The sequence below is a fragment of the Cariama cristata genome, unplaced genomic scaffold (assembly GCF_000690535.1).
Source record: "Cariama cristata isolate BGI_N322 unplaced genomic scaffold, ASM69053v1 scaffold12639, whole genome shotgun sequence".
Lineage (NCBI taxonomy): Eukaryota > Metazoa > Chordata > Aves > Cariamiformes > Cariamidae > Cariama > Cariama cristata.
In genome coordinates, this window is record NW_009635351.1 from 60,546 (window position 1) to 83,297 (window position 22,752).

Here is a 22,752-nt window from a genome sequence, read left to right on the forward strand (position 1 = left end):
GAGAGCATGCTTGGGAGAAGGCAAAGGAACGAGAGGTTGCAAAGGAGTAGCCTTAATTCTTCAGGATGCTTTCTCAGTCTTTCCAAGATACTTTTGAGTCACATCATCAAATTATTTGCTTAGGAAAAAACATGATTAGTTCTGAGCAAATTAACTTTTAAAACTCATAACAGAGACCCAGTTTCCTGTAGAGAGATAAAGCTGTTACAATCACTGTAATTTTCACAGGCTTCCATTAAGTACTGAGCCAGTTAATTTGCATCTAGAAACAACTTATGGTTGCCTAGTAAAGGCTACGGGATCTGACTACGAAGCTAGGTAGATAGTCAGGCAACTAGCCTGGACTGGCTTCAGTGCTGTCTCAGCTGTGTTGCTGTCTTGAAGTAGGTTCTTGAATTCTAGCCTAGGTATGGCTATCTGAGCTGCCACCATGGGAGTGTTAATTACAGGTGTAATCTGAGAGAAAGAGGTCAATGCTCCTTAGAGTTTTAATTGCCTCCTTTCTCCTGTTCAAAATTATTCATTTGCTCCCAAAAAGAACCATTCCCTCCAGGACACAGGACCTGCCCACTGTTGGCCTACTTCAGTAAATTTCTATATTGGTCTGTCACAGTGTCCATCAGCCAAGGACAAGATGAAGCAGCGTCTATCACATGGGAGTATTATCACAGTGTCAACGTTTCCATTATAAATCCTATTTATAACTACATCATAAATATTTGTTCCATGTTGAATTTCAGCTAACAAAGTCTGTACTGTCAGAACTTCCCTTACAGTGCTAATTTTCACTGTAGTGATTTATTTTGAAGGGATTTTCTTATACTAGTGGAGGCTTAAATTAGGTTGAAAAAGGTTAGTTTTCTCGTGTTATTTTTTTACCACCACACATCTCTACAGCTGTGCTGGTTACAGTGCCTTGTGCTACTTGACCATAAGCAGTTAATGCTTTCTGTGGGCTTTTTTGCTGTTGTTTTTATAGGAAATGGGGAACGAGAGATGTATTCCAGAGGAAAGGGTAGAACATTAGAGAAAAAGAATCTTTGCAGCTGCATTCTACGTTTGTCAAGACCAGAGAAATAGATGCCTAATATACACGGCATTTTATTTCGCGACAGTCTGCAAAACTTGAGACTGACTTATAAGTGGAGAGAGTGTAGAGAGAGATCTGAAAAAGAAATATGTTATTCAGATTATAGACCTGAGTAATGTAGTATTGTTCAGTGTGATGCAGAAGATCATGCTGAGAATTTGGAGATTGAGATTTCTACCTTTTAGTCTTGTAACTATTATTCACCCAGATTGTAATGTGAACAGGAGTCAAACCTGGAACTGAAACACAGCCAGCATGGAATTGGTAGTTGAATTTTTTTGTATGATGAGATTAAACAGGATGAAGATTGTAAAAAGAGAAGGTAGAGGGACCAAGAACAGAGGAATCTGAGATTATCTTCCTTGAAAGTATAGTTAAAAAGTGAAAGAAAAATGAGGGGGAAATAAAAGGATGAATCACAGACATTAACAGAGGAGACGTGTTCCTGAAAAGGAGAATGGCCAGCTGCGTCAAAGGAGGATGAGAATAGATTACTGAGGTATTACTAAGAAATCAGCAGAGGCTCCTCAAAAAGTATCAGGTGAAGAGCAGAAGGTTTTTTGTCAGGGGCAATAGCCAAACTGAAGAGTATGGGATAGTTTTGAAGAAGAGGAGCAGTAAATGGATATTGCAAACTTAGAATTTAGAAATGAACATTTAGAGCACAAAAATTAAAGAAAACTTAGAGAAATTGCACCGTGTGAGTTCAGAATGGTAAGTGGCACGATGATTGGGGTTTCTCTTAAAAATACAAAAAATCAAGAATATGTTGGGAAGGAAGCCAGAATAGGATGCAAGACTAAGCAGATCATAGATCCTAGTTTTACCAGAATTAGATTGATTGTTGTATTTCTATAGTTCTGGCATTTGCAGTGCAGCAGTCAGTTCTGTTAGCCCACTTCAGACTCTTAAGCTTCTTAATTGATTCCATTGCTAGATATAAGAAATTAATTTTTCTAGAAGTGTGATGCAGCTTAATGAATACTGTTTCTGAATATTGAAAAATGCTGGATTAACCCTCTACCCTCCAAGAAAATTCATAAACCCATGTATTTTAAAAGCAGTAAATTTTGGATCTCCTTATTTAACTCCTGCTTTTACATCTTTCAGGTTCATAATTTCAAGTGGTTTTTCTGTAAACACAAGGGGTTAAGGGAAACTTCTAAAATAATGAAGTCTAACGTTATCATATAATTATTAATCCTTTTGAAATATCTGGAGTTTAAGTAAAGGCAGTAATACATATGTAAATCTGTGACTAGAATCAGTGGAGCCTAAAACTGTCTGGTTATTTCCATGTTACTTTGCCCATCTAAATCATTGAAATGTCATTTTGGTTGTTTGGTGACATACATATATTTCATCTCTTCCCAGTGTTGAGCCTTGTTGGCACATATTCCACAGGCATAAGAAGTGCTGACACCTAGAACCCGAGCCCTGGGTGCACATCCTAGGCTCTGGTTGTTTTCTTCAGCAGAAGAGTGGAAGAGTGTTCAGAGAAAGACGGTGCAGGCACAGTTTCTTTGTCAAATAAGGATTTTTTAAAAGCTGAAAGTTAGAAAGGCTTTGGCAAAAATTTCACTGGTTTATTAAATTTACTAAAGAGCGATACTATTGTATTGAAAAGCATCTGACAGCTATGAATGATATTCTTCTCCTCCTAGAATCTCAAAATCATGTTATTTTGTGGTTATTTCAAGTTGCTTGCTGAAGTAGTTGCCGTTTTAATCTGAAGCTGATTGATCCATATCAGCAGAGCAAGTACTGTCAGTAATTTCTGCTATCTATGTAAACCTGCATATGTGGACGGATGGACCAGAAACTTGAGGATTGGTTTGTGTAAGAAATTTTGTTTAAAATTATTCTCAGTATATGATACCAAGTTCTACAAAGACAATCAAGTGCAAGGGACAAAAACCTACTGCTTCCTCCATGTTTGTGTGTGGCCCAAAAGGCAATGGATCTGATACAACTTTTATAGGGGTGCTTGTGTTGAAAGTTTTGATGTGGAATAGAAAGGCAAACCCAAGACTACTTTGCAAGAGGAGAGAATATACTAAGAGAACAATAAATATTAAATGCCATAAGTTTTTTGTTTCTAATCTAAAGCGTGGCTGCCAAATTCGTTTCAGTTTTGATCCTGAACTTCATCAAATGTAGTACATTTTCCTGTTTAGCTAAAAGACAAAACATGACAGTGACTAATCTGTAATGTCTTTAAAAGGAAAATCAAATGTGTTTAGACAGTTTTCCTGTCTGATTACAACAGGAATAGTGGAAGTTGTTGATGGGGGATATGTTGCATAGCTGTATAAGATGGGGACCAGCGTATTATTTAAATCAACAGGTAATAGTGAAGTGGCATGTTGCAAACAGAAGCCGGAACAGAGGAAAACTGTAACCAATGACAGGACAAGAGCAAACGGCCTCAAGTTGCACCAGGGGAGGTTTAGATTGGCTATTAGGAAAAATTTCTTCCCCAAAAGGGTTGTCAAGCACTGGAAGAGGCTGCCCAGGGAAGTGGTGGAGTCCCCATCCCTGCAGGTATTTAAAAGCCGTGTAGATGTGTGCTTAGGGACATGGTTTAGTGGTGGGCTTGGACGGGCTAGGTTAATGGTTGGAATCGATGATCTTAAAAGTCCTTTTCCAACCTAAATGATTCTGTGATTCGATGAAAAACAAAGTTCTCAGTAAGATTCCACTTATAGGTGAAAGTGGGTGCTACCATTTACAGCAGTGATCACTCACCAAACAGAGACCTGGTATTTAAACTGAAGGCAGTGACTTGCTCCTCAGAAGTTCTATGAGAACTCCTTAAGGGCTGCCAGACTCAGCCAGTTGGAGATGAGATGTGAACCTGCTCCTGTTGAGGTCGGTTGCCAACCTCCCATGGAGCAGGATGATAGCCATGCACTTGAAATGTGATACGACAGGAGAAGCAGCTAATACTCTTCCAGGCTGTATATACAGAAGGAGAACGTCATGGAGAAGAAGGGTAATGGTCCCTTCTCTGCATGATCCCAGTGACACCGTGTATAACTTTGGACGTCATCGTATCAGAAGGACGTGGACATGCTGGGAGAAATGTGAAGAAGTGTGGATTTTACTGGGTAAAGGCAGCTATTATGCCACATTAACAGTCTCTTTATATATATATATAAAATTCATCTTTTCAGAGAATATACAGTTGTGATGAGAACAGAATTACAGCCTTTCACTTCTGCCCATCCTTTATGATAGATATAAAGGAACTTAAAGAACACTACTGCTGCAGTTGATATTTCCTAAATTTTCCAGTGTTTTTTTTTCTCTTTTTCAGAAAAATGTTCTCATGATCGGAGGTTCATGTACTGTTCTTAATAATAGCAGTAAAACGTGCACTGATGCACCGGTGCAGCTCGACTGAAGTAAAGTAGGCTCTAGATTTTCTGTGGAAAAGCTAAAAACTTACCTTCTCATTTATCTCATATTAAGCAGCCTGCAGGCTCAGAAGCATTCAAGTAGATTATAGTACGTGTGTTACTTAACTGGGAGCATTCACATTAAATACGATGTGTGTAGATTATCTAGCCTGGAAAAATGAAGCCTGCCCTATATACAGGAACCATATGCAACAGCATATAATCTTGTCAAATATTTTTTGAAGTTCTGTCAGTATTCATCAACGGAGAGTTAGGGTAAGTAAAGCAAGCCGTAATTAAGATTTCTGGTCATGAGCAATTCCTGTGTCCGTAAGCTGATGTCCCCGTAAGGTGTTAGAGAGAGCTGTGCAGCACTCAGTGCCATCTATCAGGTAGGATAAATCTCTTACGTTTTTCTGATGGTACTGAATCCAACAGTATACGGACCGACACGCTGTAATCTACTATGCAGATACAGTTATGAATTTTGTGCCCTGTTTTGCAAATGTCACGGCTACTTCAGTCACCTACTGAAGCATTCACAGAAATGGAGCAAAGATTGGATTTGCAGTCAGAATAAATATGTTGTTCTTGCTTGGTGCTGACTGCAGGCAGTTTTTGAGATTCATTAGCCTATTCTTTCTTGCCTTCAGATCTTTCAGTGTGTATATGTCTACTCTATAACGATGCATTTAGAAACCTTTTGTGGAAGAAAATCTTACTTTTAGAGATTCTTTTATCCTTAATTGGGTTTTAATTATTTACAGAGAATGGAAAAATGCAAAATACAAAAATACTGTTTATGTTTTATATTCAGGTATGTTAGTGGTAGGATGACTCAAATGAATTTCAGATTTGGAGGAACTGATAGGAAGGGAAAGAAGAGGCAGTCTGGGTTTCGTGCAAATAGGAACTGCATTAACATCTCTGTTTTGTCATCCTACTGCTAGACTCACAAGTTTGTGACAGAATCATGGAATCGTTTAGGTTGGAAAGGACCTTTAAGGTCATTGAGTCCAACCATAAACCTAGCATCGCCAAGTCCACCACTAAACCATGTCCCTAAGCACCACATCTACACATCTCTTAAATACCTGCCGGGATGAGGACTCCACCACTTCCCTGGGCAGCCTCTTCCAGTGCCTGACAACCCTTGCGGGGAAGAAATTCTTTAAAATGTCCGATCTAAAACTCCCCTGGTGCAACTTGAGGCCATTTCCTCTCGTCCTATCACTGGTTACTTGGGAGAAGAGGTCGACCCCCACCTCACTCCAACCTCCTTTCAGATAGTTGTAAAGAGCCATAACGTCCCCCCTGATGTTGCATATGATGTGAACATCTGAACATCCTTGATGCTGCATATGATCTGAATCATTTGGTGGAAGTCCAATCCCTCTTTGTTACCATTGCTGTTGCTAGCAACTCAGGTCCGTGTGCCTGGGTAGACGTTTTGATATTTTCAGGAAGCATTGTGAGATAACATAATGCCATATACTTTTCAACAAATACCTGTCTGAAATGCAGAGAGACTAGCAGTAAAGTAGTCAGCTCACAGGCCACACCAATAGCTGTCTTGTGCTGTATAAACATTAGAGCGGAGTAAACAGAGAGTCCTAAGAACTAGCCTTGGGTTTGGCCAAAGTGTATGCATGTCTCTGTATGTGTGGCTAGTAAATAAGTAACTCAGCACTCTTGATCTTTGCCTAGTCCATGACAGGAAACATTCAATGTGGGTTTTGAGAAGGCCCCGTGATTTTCATTGATAGTAAAACCAGGAAAAGAAAGTACTGGCAGATACTTTAAAGATGGTAGACAGGTATTCTAGCAAAACTACTTGGAAGTTGTTTATATACTGCACAAAACTATTTCCTGAGCAGAGATAAAGAAAGTAGTTGTGAGGTCAACCTTAATACACAAGAATTTATGTGCTTGGGGTTCTTCTGCACGAGACACTTAAGCAATTTCTACCAGTGATCACCTGTTGTAGGTGCTTATCTTTACTTAGCAAGAAGAGAAGGTTGCATTTAAGGCTGCATTAAAACCTGCTTGTGTTCAGTGATGCTACCTTTTAAAGTTAGTCTTAGGTGGAAGGTTTTGTGTTCTAACTTTTACATCACTGAAAGATGGTGTGGCTTTGTCAGGTTGTGGCAATAGTATAATATCACATTATGTGCTATGTTTGTGTTATATTTTTAGGTCATGTCAGTAGTACATGGTTTGAAGGACAGCAGGCTGACAGATCAAATCTCAATCGTTCCATAAAATAAATACATGTGGGCATCATTCTCCATGACGTTCATGGATCTAGTGAGTGAGTAACTGTTGGCACATGCTAGTTTCAGTGTTGCCCCCAGTGCAGTATGAGAAGAAAGGCTACCAGGAGTAGTGCTTGAGGAAGCAGCAATACTAACAACAGATTGAGTTGTTGAAGTCCAGAAGTCTAAGCTGGAGAAAATTTCAGCAAAGGGAAGGTATTTTCAAGGGGGGAGGAGGAGGATAATGAGGAGTTGGGAATAACAGTGAATTAAGAAAGATAACAAAGCGTTCCAAATAGTAAAAATTATATTTTCGAGTATTTTTGCATTATGCAAAACATGCACTCTTCTCCCTCTTGTTTACATTGTGGTTTGCTTTCCTAGCCAGCCATGGTACTTCCATGCTAGTAGTATTAAGTCCAGAAAAAAAAAAGAAGGTATTGTATGGCAGCCAAATGGAATTTCAAATTTAATCCAGGCAAGATTTTTGATTTGCCCCTTGCTAGGGAAGCTGCTTACTAGCATTTAAAGTGTTGGTCATACCTCACCAAAATACAGTTGCCATCAAAGGCTAAAAGTTAAAGCAGGCATCCAGACTTGGATTTCTTTTACCTCTCACCAGATAGCGTCAACAATCCCTTCCATTTCAATTCTTCTTTCTCTTTTGTGACATGCTTTATTTTTAAACTTTAGCAAATGTGTGATTTTATTCTCTAAAGCATTCTCAAGTACAGTTAGGGATAGCCATTATTCCAGCTGGCATAACCAGCTTTAGATGCAGCCAAAACAGGGCAACAGGACCTACATATGTCATTTTGAATTAAGGAATTATTGAATAACATATATATGCATCACTAGGTGCAGGGCATTTCTTTCTAGGGAAATCCCACCTCCAACTTGGCAGTCAAGTCAGATGCCCTCTTACTGTCTAGGGACCAGAAATCTTACCTACCTTCCTGCACGTTGACCCACCCTTGAAGCAGCTGCACCGTTCCATGCCCTATTGCTGGGGCACTATATCCATCAGAAGGGTACTGCAGACACCTGGGGTGGTAACCTCTTAAACTACCATCAGGAAGCATTTCTTTATTGCGAGGGTGGTCAAACGCTGGAACAGGCTTCCTCGAGAGGTGGTCAATGCCCCAAGCCTGTCAGTCTTTAAGAGGCCTTTGGACAATGCCCTTAATAACGTGCTTTAGCTTTTGGTCAGCCCTGAAGTGGTCAGGCGGTTGGACTAGGTGATCGTTGTAGGTCCCTTCCACCTGAAATACTCTCTTCTCTTCTAAGTCAGGCAGAAGTGATCTCTCAGAGCCCTATGCCTCTTTAAGCACCTTGCCTTGTATCTGTCACTTTCTTTGTGGCTATAATCCTCACTCCTTAATTTCCAGCCCTGTTCAGTCCTAGTTCAGTCTGCCAGGATGGCAAACAGGCTGCCAACCATTATTAAAACCGTAACCGTATCTCTTCTCCGCTGAGTTCATCAACACATTTTACACATGACATTGCCCAGCCCTCCATTCATTTCAGCTGAACTCAAGCCAGCAGCCTAGCAGTTAAAAGCTTTTTTTTCCCTGTTACCAGAATAACCTTCAGAAAAAATTAAGAATAAAACAGAGGAAGTGCTAATGACATTAATTATAGTTCTTCCTTCCCACTACACATCTCCACAATGAAGTAATGATAATAAACCCTTCCTTTCTAAAATTTACTGTAAAAAAATTCATAGTTATTTGCACTTGCATAATGACTTACCAAATCACTTCTTTTAGCAGACTGACAAATTATTATTTTCTTCAGCTACAGTTACCATCCTGAATGCTGAGGAATTGTTATAAAATAGATGTCCTATCCTGAAAAATCCTAACATAAGAACGTTTTGGATGTTTGCAGGAAAAAAGATGCTGTATTAATTGATCCTCTAATGGGATCCAAATTTTATTAATGTTCGTCAGAGTAGCAAATAAATCTTATTATGAGAGCATAGATATTGTTGCCAACAGTGATTTACTATTTACGTCATTTACTATTTCCTTCTCCCAGTCTTTGAATTCCGATTCAATAGACAGTTCTCAGCTTCTCCAGGAAGATGACATTTATGAAGATATGTGACAAACTTATGGCCAAAGTGCTGTGTTGGCCTCTGATTACTCAGAAGACTTGCACTCCATTCCTAGTTTTGACAAAGGATTCCTGTACAACTTTAGGCTATCACTTTACCAAAGATTTAGCAAAGCTTTGAGCGTGACGGTGCTTTATTGACAACTAACTATGAATTCAGAGACATTATTGAGCTGAAGCATGTGCTTTGGGTCATGATTTCCCTTCGGTTTAGCTCGCCCATCTGTTAAATGGGTTATTGGTATAACCTTTGTGCTATCTTTTGTATTCTACTTCTAGATTGTGAACTTTTCAGAGTAGGAATTCTCTCTGTTTTTGTAGAGGTGTTCAGTAGTTTAGTAAAAAGGGACCTCTAATCTTGGAAGGTTTGCATATAGACTGCAGTGTCCTGATGGAGGAAATAGCTTTGGTCATGTCACCATTATCCCACAGACAATCCATAAACCTTGCAGTGAAGATTGAAAGTCTTTCCGCTAACAATTCATATGCGTAAACAAAATCAGGGAGTGAAGTATCTGCTTCATGGGTGGAATTTAGCTATAAGTGCAACATAAATTTTCTTGTAATCATGAAATTATATTGTCATTTGTTACCTGGGTTGCTCTTTATATAGCACTATATATTTTTTAACTCTTTAGGTAGCACTAAAGGTAGTTAGGTTACATCACATAATGTGTACTCTAGTTTAAAAAGCAGAAATAAGTGCATGCTTACCTAGTAATTACTTCTAATATACCTTGACATTGAATCACATCATTTCAGCATCAACAGTGCTTTAAATATTCTATTCTGTAAATATTATATTCTAGAGCCTGTATTAGTGGCATTGAAATCTTTTTTTGCTTTCAAAAGGCTATTGAAATTGTAATATGAAATGCTTGTTTTTCCTGAATTGTAAGAATGGTAAGGCTATGGGGACAAAAGAGTGGAAGAAGTATCATGAAGAAAAAACAGGATATTTATAAAATTATTTATAAAGTTGAGGTTATTTTCTTCAGGAGAAGCTATCTTGGGGGTTTTTTCTTTTTTGTTTTTTCTTTTTTACTGTAAAATTGCACAGGGTAAGAGCCTAAATGCTATTTCCATATATTAAGAAGGTAGTTTTGCCACATTTTTCATTTTCCTCTGAAGAACAAAATTGGTTTCTACAGTAAGGAACACATCAACCTCTAGGTTTTAAATATAGTTTTGCAAATTATGATGACCTTATTAAGCGTAGTCTCATTGGTAATGCCAGGTAACTCCCAAATTAGCATTTTTCCACAGGATATATACTTTCAGCACCTTCCACCCAAATCACTTTTAACTGATTGAAAGGTTGTGGGTGGGCCTTCACAAATTGGAGGGGGAGAAGAGGAAGGAGGATACTCACCTCTGGTGCAGCAACCACCTTGTTTACAACTGGGAGTACCGATCCACGCTGGGGACCAGAGACACCCAGGTGATAAGGCTGCTAGAGTCCTATAGCCTCTACGTACCTATAGGGTCTTACGGGAACCTGCTTCAGTCACGTACAGGTCCAGGGCTGCAGGAATAGGCATCGTCTGTCATGATATGGTGGTAAGTCCTCATCTGTATTGCATCGTGTCTCAAGTTTAGATCAGAGAAACCTACTCTCCCGAATTTTTTTGCTGCTCCCAGGGAGAGGAGTTTCTAATGGAGGCCTGATGGATTTTCTTACAACATTCCTTCTAAGAAGGAATGCATCTGGCACTGTGAAAAATATTTCCTATGGGAATTGCTTGTTGTTATCAACAGAATTCCCTGTCTTAAACAATTTTGGTGCAGGGAAAAGCTTTTAAACCTGAGTGTCCGCTGCTTTTAAACCTGAGTGTGGACCAAGTAAGACATTACGACATGTCCAAGGTCGTACAGGAGTACATGGAAAGTTGCAAAAGAGTAGGATGCAGTGGATTAACTCTTAAAGAAAATAGTGCTATACAGAACTAAAATGTACTAGAAAATTGTATATTTTAGTTTACATAGTAGCATTTTTAATTCAATATTCTAGTATATTTTAATTCTATCAATTACTAACTACTCTGTTCCTTTATAATATTAGAAAACTACAGAAGTGTTCTTCTATTACTTGAAAATGCATTATCCTGCAGTCCTGCCACAAAACATCAGATTTTTTGATTTGGTCGACGTGTCACTACAGAAGTCCTTTTTTCCAGTTAAAAGAAGTATTAGCTTAATAATTTTGAGAATATAGAAATCATTATACTAAAATGAGGCAAAAGCTTATTAAATTATGGAAATAAGATTTACATCAGGTTACTCAGTTATGCATATTGACTATGGAATTCAGAATTGCTCCTCGAAGGGTCACCAGCCCTACTATAAGGAATCCTACTGCCTTCAGCACTTTCTGAGCTCATCCTCATTCACTCCCACCCATTTCTCTCATTTTCATCTTTTCTCTTTCGCAAAGAGGCCAAAATGTGTGAAACTGGTTGGATTGAATAGGCAGGGGTACAACCTGAAACTCCTATATATAAATACATACCTACGCCATTTTCCTCACTATCCTAGTACATTCTGCAATACCTCTCAAGCTTCAGATTTCATCCTGAGCTGCTAAGGCACAAGGTCTCTTCTTAGCCTTCTTGGGAAGCACTGGCTGCATTTACAGTGTCCTGCAAGGCAACGTTTTCAAACACTGCTTGAGCCACAATCCCAAAACAGCCCTATGCTGCCAATACGTATACCTCACTAGGCCGTGGGGGAAAGCATGTGGCTGTCACCTCTCTAAAAATGCTGTGGCAGAACCAGGGCACCCTTCTCTTCTCATTTACAGGGATAGCCATGCTGTCACATCACTTGCTGGAGCCCTTCCAGGAGGAAGGACATGTTACAAAAGCACTCCACAAGAAATTCTAGATTTCTAACAACTATGAGTGTGTCTGTAACCAAACCAAAACTTCCCTCACACCACAGCCCTCAATGAAATGCTGTTCAAGCAGACCAGCAGACAGTATGAGACTCTATGTGCGTACATCGCACATGTCCACACAGTCTTTCGGTTTTCAGAGGCTATTCCCCCCAAATACTGGCTAACGCACACTTTAATGGTGCCATCCAGCTGCTGGCATCACAACGGCTGTGTGAGCCAAAACTGCCCCATGACTGTTCTTCAACCAGCAAAGGGGCATCAATTTTGAACCGACTGACCTTTCAGGACCAGCATGTCACCGTAAGAAAACACACAGGTTTACCCACAAAGAAAGCTTACGTTTACTTGGTTAGAAAACATTTCTTGGTTCTGCTTTCCAGACCAGATTCTCCTTAGGCACTCAGTCATGTCATGTCTAGGAATATATATATACTGGTTGCTTGAGCTGCAAACTGAAGAACAAAAGTCCATGTTTATTTCCTAGACAGACAATCCAACCTTACTTTCTTGCCACTCTCAAATCCTATTCTGTTCCTCATTAAGATCAGACAGCTGAGAAATCTTGTAGGATCAGATGTTAGCGACTCCCTTTCTAAATTCCCTTGGCCCTGATTCCTTTAAACTCATGCTGTAGAGTGCTTTTATGCTGAAGAAAAAAGACTCTTTTGCCCATGTCTGTAGTGTTAGATAATGCCTTTAACAAAGGGGACGAGGTAAGCCCTGACAAGTATTCTTAGTCCTCAGAAAGGAGCAGGAACTGTGTTCTTGCTGCTTGGAGTCAGTGGTTCAGACAGGTGCATAATCTGATTGTATGGAATACAGTGAACAGACGTAAAAAAAGTCCTTGGACAATCTCCAAAGCTAACTTCAACATACAGCCAAGAATTTGAGTGTTGGAGAGACCTGCCTGGCAGGATTGGAGGCAAGGGATGTATATCTAATAGCCATATGTGATGTACTCGGGGGTGGGAGGGAGTCTTAAAGCAACTGCTTGAATGTCTGGTCAGACACCCTCAGATGTTACTTGGATGCAGATGGCTACAGCTTTCTCTGGTGGGCCTCAGTGTCACTTAGCATCAAATATTGCCAAATACCCAATAAAAATATGCCGTTCTTAGCCTGTTGACACTTAACTTCTTTGGGACACTCCGGTTAAAGATGGTATTTCTGTTTTGGTTTAAGTTTTCTGTTTTTCACCCTACCAGTCTCTCATGGAGACATGGGCAGCCGAGACCTGGTTCCCATCTTGTTTCAGAAATTCCAACACAGTCTGGAGGTCTCGGGAGAAGAGAGAGATCCTCTGACCAGCCTTGGGAGGCGTTTAGTTGATCTTAGGAAACGATGGAGAGGGGTGACATTTCTGAGGCCCAGATGTGTTCCTTACAAAAATGTCTTCATCTGACATCAAGTGCTGTCAGATATTAGTAGAAGTCATATCTTTACAAATGTTGGACGGTGGAGAGCTGTCACAGGATGTGAATTTTCTGGATAGGTGAGGAACAGAGCAGGTGCCATTTGAGCAGCATTGTAAGGCTGAAGGTATGGGATGCTTTCACCACAGCAGTCATAAGGAGCAAGCTAATGTGAATGTGGATGTGTCCATAATAAATAATCATTGCAATTTTACAACTCCATGGCTTTGGCATAAAGGTTAAGCAGAGCTCTTTTAGCTATTATTTTCTCTTTACACCAGTAATTATATCCCGTGTGGAAAGAGAAGAAAGCCAAAGTTTATGCATGTTAAAACCCTCAGTGTTACCTTATGCATCTCAGTGAAGATGGAAGGAAATCCCCTACGTGATGGAGAATTTTGTGAATGGTGATCATAACTGTAACTTTATATATGGCAACTTTTAATTTGTGTTGTGCTGCCTTTCCTTTTTACCAGGAAGATTATAAAAAGCCATAAGAACCAAGGCTGTAGTCCTCTGCCTCTGTGCAGGCTTAAGTCCTCAAAACTTTCTCCTCAAATGTCATTTGAGAACAAATCCTGGCTTGTCTACATTTAGCCTTCTGTCTCAACAGCTCCCTATTTCCACCCCTGGTTTTCAGAGATGCCAAAACCGTCGTGATTTTCCTGCTCAAAAGACATTGCACGCTGAGTAATTCTTCTTCTCAGCAATGCTTACTTAACCAGATGACTCAGTAACTTTCAAAAACTTCATGCTGCTCTTCCTTCCTCTCATCTTGGTGCTGTGTAGTGATACATATGCTTCTGGCATCTGCAAAAACACTGTATCTGCCTAACACAGCTAGAACCCTCTTTAAAAGCCAAAAAAATGAATGTGAACATTCTTCTCTAGGCACAGAATTTTGCTATGGCATAAAACACAGATAAGCCTCACTTACAGAAGATTCAAAAAAAATCAAAGGACAGCAGCGGTGCTAGCAAAGATCGAAGTGGAGAAAGAGTTGCAATGTATTTGGCAGAAGCCGTTATTGAACATACAGGAAGATCATTGCAGTTCTTTGTTCACAGAGCTCCCAGCTTCTGACTTCTTAACGGACCTGATCCTAGAATCTGGGATGTGGCCTCTGGGAAGAAAAAGGGAAAACGCTGTCCACTCTACAGACAGATTTACAGCAATTTTGTTTCTTCAGCAGAGTGTTTGCTGAAGTGTTAGCATTGAACTGTTAAATCAGACAACCAAAACCTGGAGCAAAGCATCTCAGCCAGCTTATCTTTATGTAAACACCTGCATAGAAATGCCCCTTGATAAGTGAGTCCTAGTGGTGAATGTGCTCATGGGTGTTTAGCTAGGATCTGGGGGGAGGAGATTCTTCATACTGACTGCTCTGTAAGTATTTCCCTGGCGAATATGAGAGAATTTGTCTTCTTAATGTCTAAGCAGGAATTGTGTTGCTGGCTAGAGTGGTTAAACTGGGTCTTCATATGATAAGTGATCAGATTAGGAAGACAAAGCCAGTGTGTGAGAGTTCAAGGCACGTATATATGTATATAAGACAAGCTAACATGCACACAAAAGGAAAAAACATGATTCAAGCTGTATTTCCTGTAGGTTATAAGGGCAGAAGAGACGTTTCATTTTGATGGTTAATTACTTCAATGTCAAACAGATACTGTGATCATGAGGGTAGAAGTTAAATAGATTGGGGTAATTAAGCAAAACAGACCTCAAGACATGCCTCAGAAAAAGAAAGAATGATAGATACTTACGGTAAGTCAGTCTTCAGTCCCTCGGACTTCACTCAGAGACAATTTATGTCCTATGACCCTTTGGAAAGCTGAAGGCATAAACTGACTGAACCAAGTAAGTAAGTAGTCCTAACAATTACCAAGAAGTACAGTAACTCCAGCTACTAAGCGATTTAGAGTAAATCACTGTGGATGTCGGTGAATTGTTGGTAACACCCGCCCCTGCCAGCATTTTAGCAAGGCAGTCCAATCCGACATCCCAATGCAACAGTTTTACTGTGAAGTCTTGTTTTTGTTTTAATCATAATATTTCGATTACACTGTTTTTCAGGCCCTGATTATATCAAACAAAAATTTCAAGAAGGAATGGAGGTGAAAGAAAAATCTGAAGAAAAAGTTCGGGAAAAAACACCTACCCCCAAAGAGTCACCTCACTTTTATCGAAAAGGTACTACTCCCCCTCGAACCCCGGAAGCAAGTCCAAGGCATAGTCCTCCTCTTTCTTCTGAGCCTTCTCCTTCAAAACAACTGAAAAGGCAAAGCTCCACTTCTGGGGCAAGACTCAGTCAAGAAAAAAAGCTTTTAACCACTGAGAATATAACACCCACGATTAACAAGCCTTTATATTCAAAAGCACCAATGAAGGAGGAAGTAGCTGTGAAACACCAGCCAAAATTTTCAGCCCATCACAATCCCATCAGCACAGAGAACGGGGAGCTGCATGGTCACTACCATGGCTATTATGTAAAAGTGAATCCAACAGTGCTTCCGCAGGAGCTTGAGGAAGAAGATGAATATGTCAACCCATCACCGTCAACACTTGCACGGGTACCACCCTCACAGAAGCCAAGTCCTGCTAGATCTGGGGGTAAGCCAGATGCCAAAGAAAACAAACCTGACACAAAAATTAAGAAACCAGAATTTGCTGCACCAAAGAACCCAGCTAGTAATGAGTCACATTCAGCAGTGGAAAAAGAAGTAGAAAACAGCTCGGTGAGTACTGCAAGAAACCTTTTCACTTTCACTGCTCTTTGACCTCCTCGTGCTAAGCTTTGCAACCTAAAGACAGGCAAAGCTCACTTCTGTCTAATCTTCCCTCTGGATACAGTCTGCTAGCTAGAACCCACTACACCAGACTGGAGTGAGGAACAAATATTCCAGTCCTTTATATTATCCTTTTTGATAACTGCAAAGGGATAGTTGATAGCCAGATACTGACAGACTTTGGAAACATGAATCCCTATTGCATCCATAAATGCAAAACGTGTTAGTGTGTGTATATATCTGCATTTTGTGTGCATGTAGATATGTAGATACATATTTGCAGATATACATATATGCATTTCCCCCCTTCCAAAAAGCAATGTTCGGTGTACTGCAGTGGATAACTACTGCTGGAGACAGGATGCTGGCCTGGGGTCTGACCCAGTCCAGACAATCTCCATTTTCATTTTCTTCTCTGTATTGATTGTAGGCTCTAAAAATAGGCAATTTGCATGAAAATATAAACCGTTTAAAAATGCATACTTCTAACAATGCTTGCCTTTTACAGTGACGTGAAAAATTTTACTTTCTTTTTCATCTGGAAATGGAGAAAGAGTTTTAAAACTATACATTCAGATCAATGTGAATCTGAATCTCGTTATTATTTAGTAATAATAGAACTATCAATGGTTTTGCAGAAAAGGAGAGATGACTAATAGCATTTCTATTCCGTGTTAGAAGAAAAAGCCAGGTTACCAAATTCAGAAACTATGGTGATGATAAAATTATTTCTGGGCCAAGAGAAACTCAGGAAAATGTTAGTTTTAGACCCTAAAGTTAACCTTTGGCAAATGAAGAGGTCTAGATAATTGTCATAGTGTTTCTTTTTTATAAGCATTGTTTCTTTGAATCATTTTTGGTACTCCAGTAGAAAAAAAACCCCAATGCGTCATTATTGATGGGATAAGCAGAATGACCCATTTAATGAGATCCAGATCACCTGGCACTGATCTCAGGCAAAACAGTTGAATAATTGACACAAGACTTCATTAATAAAGAGTTAAAAATAAAGAGGTGTAAGAATTTCCAACCAACATGCATTGTAAAAGATCTTGTCAAACAAGTTTGACATCTTCAGGTGTGATAGAGGAATCATGTCCTCAGTCAAGAAGGTCACTTGATTTGCTTTTACACAGTTATGTATTCTGACAAGCCAGAGTAACGCAAGGGCTAAATGTCACTTTAAAATATTTTTTAAAAAACTGACTGATCGTTCTCAAAAATTAATTAGAAAAACACCAGTAATTTGATATTATTCTGGGGAGGTCATTCTTGGTTTAATTCTGCCACTGTATTTTAATTAACATTCTTATTAATGACATGGAAGAAGACATAAAAGTATTACCCATGAAGTTTACAGAAGAGATGGAGACCAGGAAACTGATAAATAATGAAAACAATGGATCACCAGTACAACTTGATCCAAATCACCTGCTGAAAAAAGTACAAGTATAATTATCCATGTGCAGCACAGCAAAATGTAAGATTGTATATTGAAAGACAGTTAATAGAGCCTGGCCATGCAGGATTGGAACTGGAAAAGGTTCGTGGATTGGAGCAAGAGAGGCAGATGAGCATGAGCTTCCAGTCTGCTGCTGCTGTTCAGAGATGTTAATATAATCCTTAGATTTATCAACAGGAAAGATTAAGCAAGAGTACATGGGAGTCTGTTTTATCTGGTTTTGGCACTGGTGCAACCACCGCTGGAATAAAATACAGTGTCCATAAATCAGAGATTTAAAATGAAAAAAAACACTTAAGAGAAAGTCCCACAAAGAGCTGCAAGAATGATTAAAACACGTCTTATAATGAAAGATTCAAGGCCAAAAAAATCTGACACGTTAAATCACTTTCTGTAAGTACACTTTATAAAATAGTTTCCCATGCTAACAGGCAAATGTGTAAGAAGATCCAACAGCTAGACAGATTTAGAGAAAAGTCTTGTTTTAAGTTGCTTTTAATGATATTAATTAAATTTAACATCAGTTTCCAAATGCCAAGTTTTTGGAGCCGTCACTGAATAGTTCGATAATGAGCATTTTGCCAAGATGATATCCTCTAGTTCAAAAAAATTATATTCTGTTTTGTGCGGATCAAAGTAGATGTTCACAGTGGTTTTGTAATCTGCAAATCTGTCTTACAGCTGATATCAGCCCTCTAACCTTTCAAATCTCACAGATATGACTCCTATGTAGGGTAACACAAAGCTGTCGTGCTTGTAAATGTTGAGTGAGCATGCACAGAATTTTAGCCTGAATTGGAATTTTTTGTTCAGCTCTGATGAAAATAAAAGGCTAGAAATAGTCTTTTTTTTTTCCCCACATTCCATCCTACATTTTTCCTACATTCCATCCAAACCAAATAATGGTTTGGAGCTGAGGGAGTCTTCACCTTAAGAGACCACTTAGGGCACCTAAAGAGCAGTTCATTGAACTTCTAGAATAATCAGGATAAGGACTGTGAACCTGTAGCCTGTTATCAGGAAAGGTAGAAAAGCGATGAGATATTGTACATTAGCTAGTGTCTGTTTAGTGACACTGCAGGTTATCTGGGAACTGTCCCTCTGCTTCATTTGGAGCACCTGAATTACATTATTCTTATTATCAGCATTTCAATAAGGAAGGAAGGTGGAGTTTAGGAACTCATTTTTAACATAACGGCATTTTAAGATATAGGTAGGTGTATGTGTTTTTTTCAAAGATGTCTTCCATATGTGTCTATAAATTTGCCCTGATAAAATCAATTTCCCACGTGCTTATTTCTTTAACATCCTGAAAGGAATAAAAATCCTAAAACAATTAAAGCAGAAAGAAGAAGCCTACTGTCCTAGCAGACTGAGGGAGAGACTTAGTACAGAATGACTGTTAACATTGCGTGGAGATTTTTCTTTTTTAATTTTTAGTGTCACCTTCCAGCTTCAAAAGACCAATAGCCTGTTCTGCAGTGCTCCTGGCCCGAGCTCAGTAGGGCGCTGGAGTTAGGCAGTGGCTAACCTAAGAGTGCACAGATAACGGAGGACAAACCAGATTAGCATACTTCTCTTTATCCCAAACACTTCTAAATGTTCAGAAACTTCAGAATTCTAAGGCTGCATTGGGGAATTACTTTGTTTTAGTCAATAATTGCTTTATAGTCATCCTGAGAAATGATTTTGTCATGGTTTGAGAGTAAATCTGCCTTAGATTCTCCATAAAAGTTTAAAAATGTATTTGTTAAGGAATGTAAAGAGAAAAGAACTCTCACTCTCATGAAAAGAGAACGAGAAAACATGTTTTTGGAATGCAAAAATGAATCTCAACATTTATTGAGCACTTTCATTAGATTATCTGAAAGTGCTGTATAAAATTGTGCTGTACTTTTTCCAAGTTTCCAGTGATAATGCATTAAGAATATAGATAGACAATGTAAGATTTTTCAGTTCCTCCTTCCACGTATCTACATCAAAGCCATTTCTCACATCTGAATGAAACATAAACTTTAACTTGGATTAAGAACTTTAAACAACTTTATTTACAGAAAAGTCTGCAGCATCTGTTTTAGTAATCAAATTCATGCATCATATTTTCTGTGAATCTGTTATGTCCTTAAGAATGTCAGTGAATATCATCTGTGCAATCAGTTAGTTATAGGAGCAGTATTGATTCTCTAGATATCCCTGTTTCTAGCATTATACTTTAAAAATATGAGCATATACTTATTATGCCACACATATAAATGTGTTTCTTATGTATTTATTTACTAATGTTCAAAATTCAAAGTTAAAATAATTTCAGAGCCCATAAGAAAGAGTCGTAGTTTTATCAAGGTGAAAACATGCATAAAGCACGGTGATGAAAGTCACCACTCATCAGCTGCTCCAAAATAGCTGTCTGTTTGCAAGCATTTACCCTGATAAAAGAGAGGTAAATCATCCCTTTTTCACTGAGAATTGGGCACCTTCAAATTATCTGGTGTCTACCACAGTGTGAAGTGTGCACAGAGACGCTTGACCACAAACCAGTACTAACTGTTGTTTCTAATTGCTCCTTAGCAGCCTCTGGTCCCAGAATCAGCTTGCATGCTGCTTTCCCACCTTGAATATGAGCTAATTTGACATCGTCTTGGGTTTGGGTAAAAAGTAGGTTCGAATTGCAAAAAATACCGTCGTAGTGTACATTCATGAATACACATTTTATTTGCCTGATATGTGCCTATGTGTTGCCCTAGGTCAGGTACAAGCCCAGGCACAATGTTCTCCTATATTACCATTTTTTCATTTTGTAGGTAAAGATTTTTAAGCCACACAGAGTGTTTAGTGTGGTTTTTACCTGTATCTAAAATCATTCTATTTTGCTGAATGTTACCCAATGTGATTCTACTCTCATCTCTTTGTTCGCTTAACATCCAGTCAGTCAAGGATATGACTACCATGATGTTAGAAAAATAGATCAGTATTTGCACAATCCTAAAAAAAACCCTCTGAACAAGAACTTTATGCTAAATTTAATGGACATTCCTAGTGCAATGGGATTGCAAGCCTAGTCTTAATGCTTCCTGGCACTACATTTTAGGAAAATCACTTTCTTCCCTCCTCAAATGAAAACTAATCGTAGGGTTATATTTTTAACTACGTAAGTGTCTGACTTACTGGAAGCTGAAAGGGCAGTTTTTAAGCAGGACTGGAGTTTTTCTACTACAGCTTCTTTAGTGCACCTGTTCTAGTCACTCTTGAACTGCTCAGACTAATTTTGGCTTTTGCTATTTTAAGCCCTTGCAGGACACTAAAGTCTTATTTATGGTATTTGTCTTAAAGCATTAAACGCTCATTTCGTAGGTGTCTATGAAACAGGTAGTAGTTTATTGCATAATAACCATGTGCTCCACAAGTATTATCTGATCATTTTTTAGTATATCAGGATACTCTGCTTTGAGCTGAAAGTTGTAGTTATCAGAAGAGGAGACAAAATGCACATAGCAGACCAAAGGAGATGAGATTTACTTCTTTGTATAAAGCATAGACTCATTGTCATAAACAGATAACACATTTTTCTTTGATCTTCATATAAAATTAACAACCCAGTTCTTAAGTTGTCACTTTCTTCTGTCTTTGTAGATGAGATTTCTTGATTCAGACCATAGCCCTTAGGTTTTTTAGCCTAATTTATCTAATGTTATTGTGGTGAGATTGTTATACCTAACCTGACTGACAGATGCATCAATAGAGAAGTCCCTTCCCCTTCCACCATGCTTAATTCCATAAGACTGTGCAGTACTGGTACCAAGTTGCTCTTGGAGCTGCAGTCCCAACTTGCCATTCAGCCAAAAGCTGTCTTGCAGCTATCAGGATGCTATTTCAGGGTGTATTTCAGGTAATGAATGAGTTCCTGGCTCTTCTGAAGTCCCCATGGGTCCAAATTTCTCTTCAACAGTAGTAAACCAATTTGATTGCCGTGGATGTTATTTTCAAATATGCAAAGCATGAGACGGCCAAATCTCAATGAATTTTAATAGTATCAGGCAGTGATCTCCTTCACAGGTCCTTGCAATTCCTGGTGCAGTATAACTGTAAAATCTTTAGGTGGGATCCCAAACTACAAAGGATCAATTGACCTGATTTTGATCACACAGGGAGTCCCTATTAGAATCATAGAATGGTTTGGGTTGGAAAAGGCTTTTAAAGATCATCTAGTCCATCCCCCTGCCATGGGCAAGGACATCTTTCCCTGGACCAGGTTGCTGAAAGCCCCATCCAACCTGGCCTTGAACACTTCCAGGGATGGGGTGTCCACAGTTTCTCTGGACAGCCTGGTCCAGTGCCTTAGCACCGGAGACAGAGATGCTGAATCCAGATCTTAGTGGAAATTAATAATGTAATCACACTTCCTGTGGAGAGGTATGTAACATTAGCATGTATGTGCTGTTCTTGTTTGTCATGAGATTCTGGGATTTTTTTTGCAAAAGGAAAAGTCATTAAATGAAAGGTTCACTCTAAGGGTGGTGACACTGACATTCCAAGACAGCAAAACTGAGAGATTCTCAAAGTAGCTGTTGTTTCAAGTGAAACATGTTTTACTACTCAAAGTTGTCCAATACAGCATAAATCTCACAATTCCCAAATGCCTTTGGTGGGAATCCTGATGGCAATGTGGATCTCCTTCACAACAGAAGAGTACAGGAGTACCCAATTGTCACCATGACAGAAAGAGAAAGAAGAAATTAACCTTGAGTTACACACTACTACAGCGAGGCTGCTTACAGTGTCGTGGTCAATAATGGAACCATATCTGGAGTCGTGCTTTCCTTTTATGCCCCTTCTCTGTCCCCAAGTGTCTCTCATTCTTTGACACATAGTGGCTCACTTCCAGTAAGAAGGAGGGAGCATAGTTCCACTTCTGTTTTGTGACCTGATGGTGAAAACACACCACTGGTAGGTGGGAACTTGTTATTCAAAATCCCTTTGACTAATATGCCCTAATACCTAGTCTTCAGTTTCCTAGTGAACATGTTAGACATTCTGCCATGAAGCAAAATGTGAAGCTTGCTGCCAATACCGTGACCCCTATGGCAACGTTTAAGTAGCATCCTGATAGTCTCAGTCATGGTTTGAACTTGAACACCCCGTTCCTCAGCCTGTGAAACAGATACTGCTGTGTAGGTGCAAAGGGAACTTTATGGCCTTTATGGACAGAGGGGCTGATGGAGTTTAGACTCCCCAGAGATTTGAGGAGTACTTGACATAACGTATTTTGTGACTTATTCAAGAGCTTAGCAGTCCACATCTGGCCTGCCATCTTAACTACTGTGTAAAGGTG

The 22,752-nt window shown here is 39.2% G+C and overlaps 1 protein-coding gene across 1 annotated transcript in view; it reads left to right on the forward strand.

Annotated features, from left to right (window-relative positions):
* JPH1 (junctophilin 1) overlaps positions 1-22,752 on the forward strand; it is a 79,433-nt gene that overhangs the window by 54,548 nt on the left and 2,133 nt on the right. Inside the window, exon 3 of the mRNA XM_009707517.1 lies at positions 15,249-15,910. Coding sequence (XP_009705819.1) covers positions 15,249-15,910 — 662 coding nt within the window. The remainder of the gene's footprint in view (positions 1-15,248; positions 15,911-22,752) is intronic.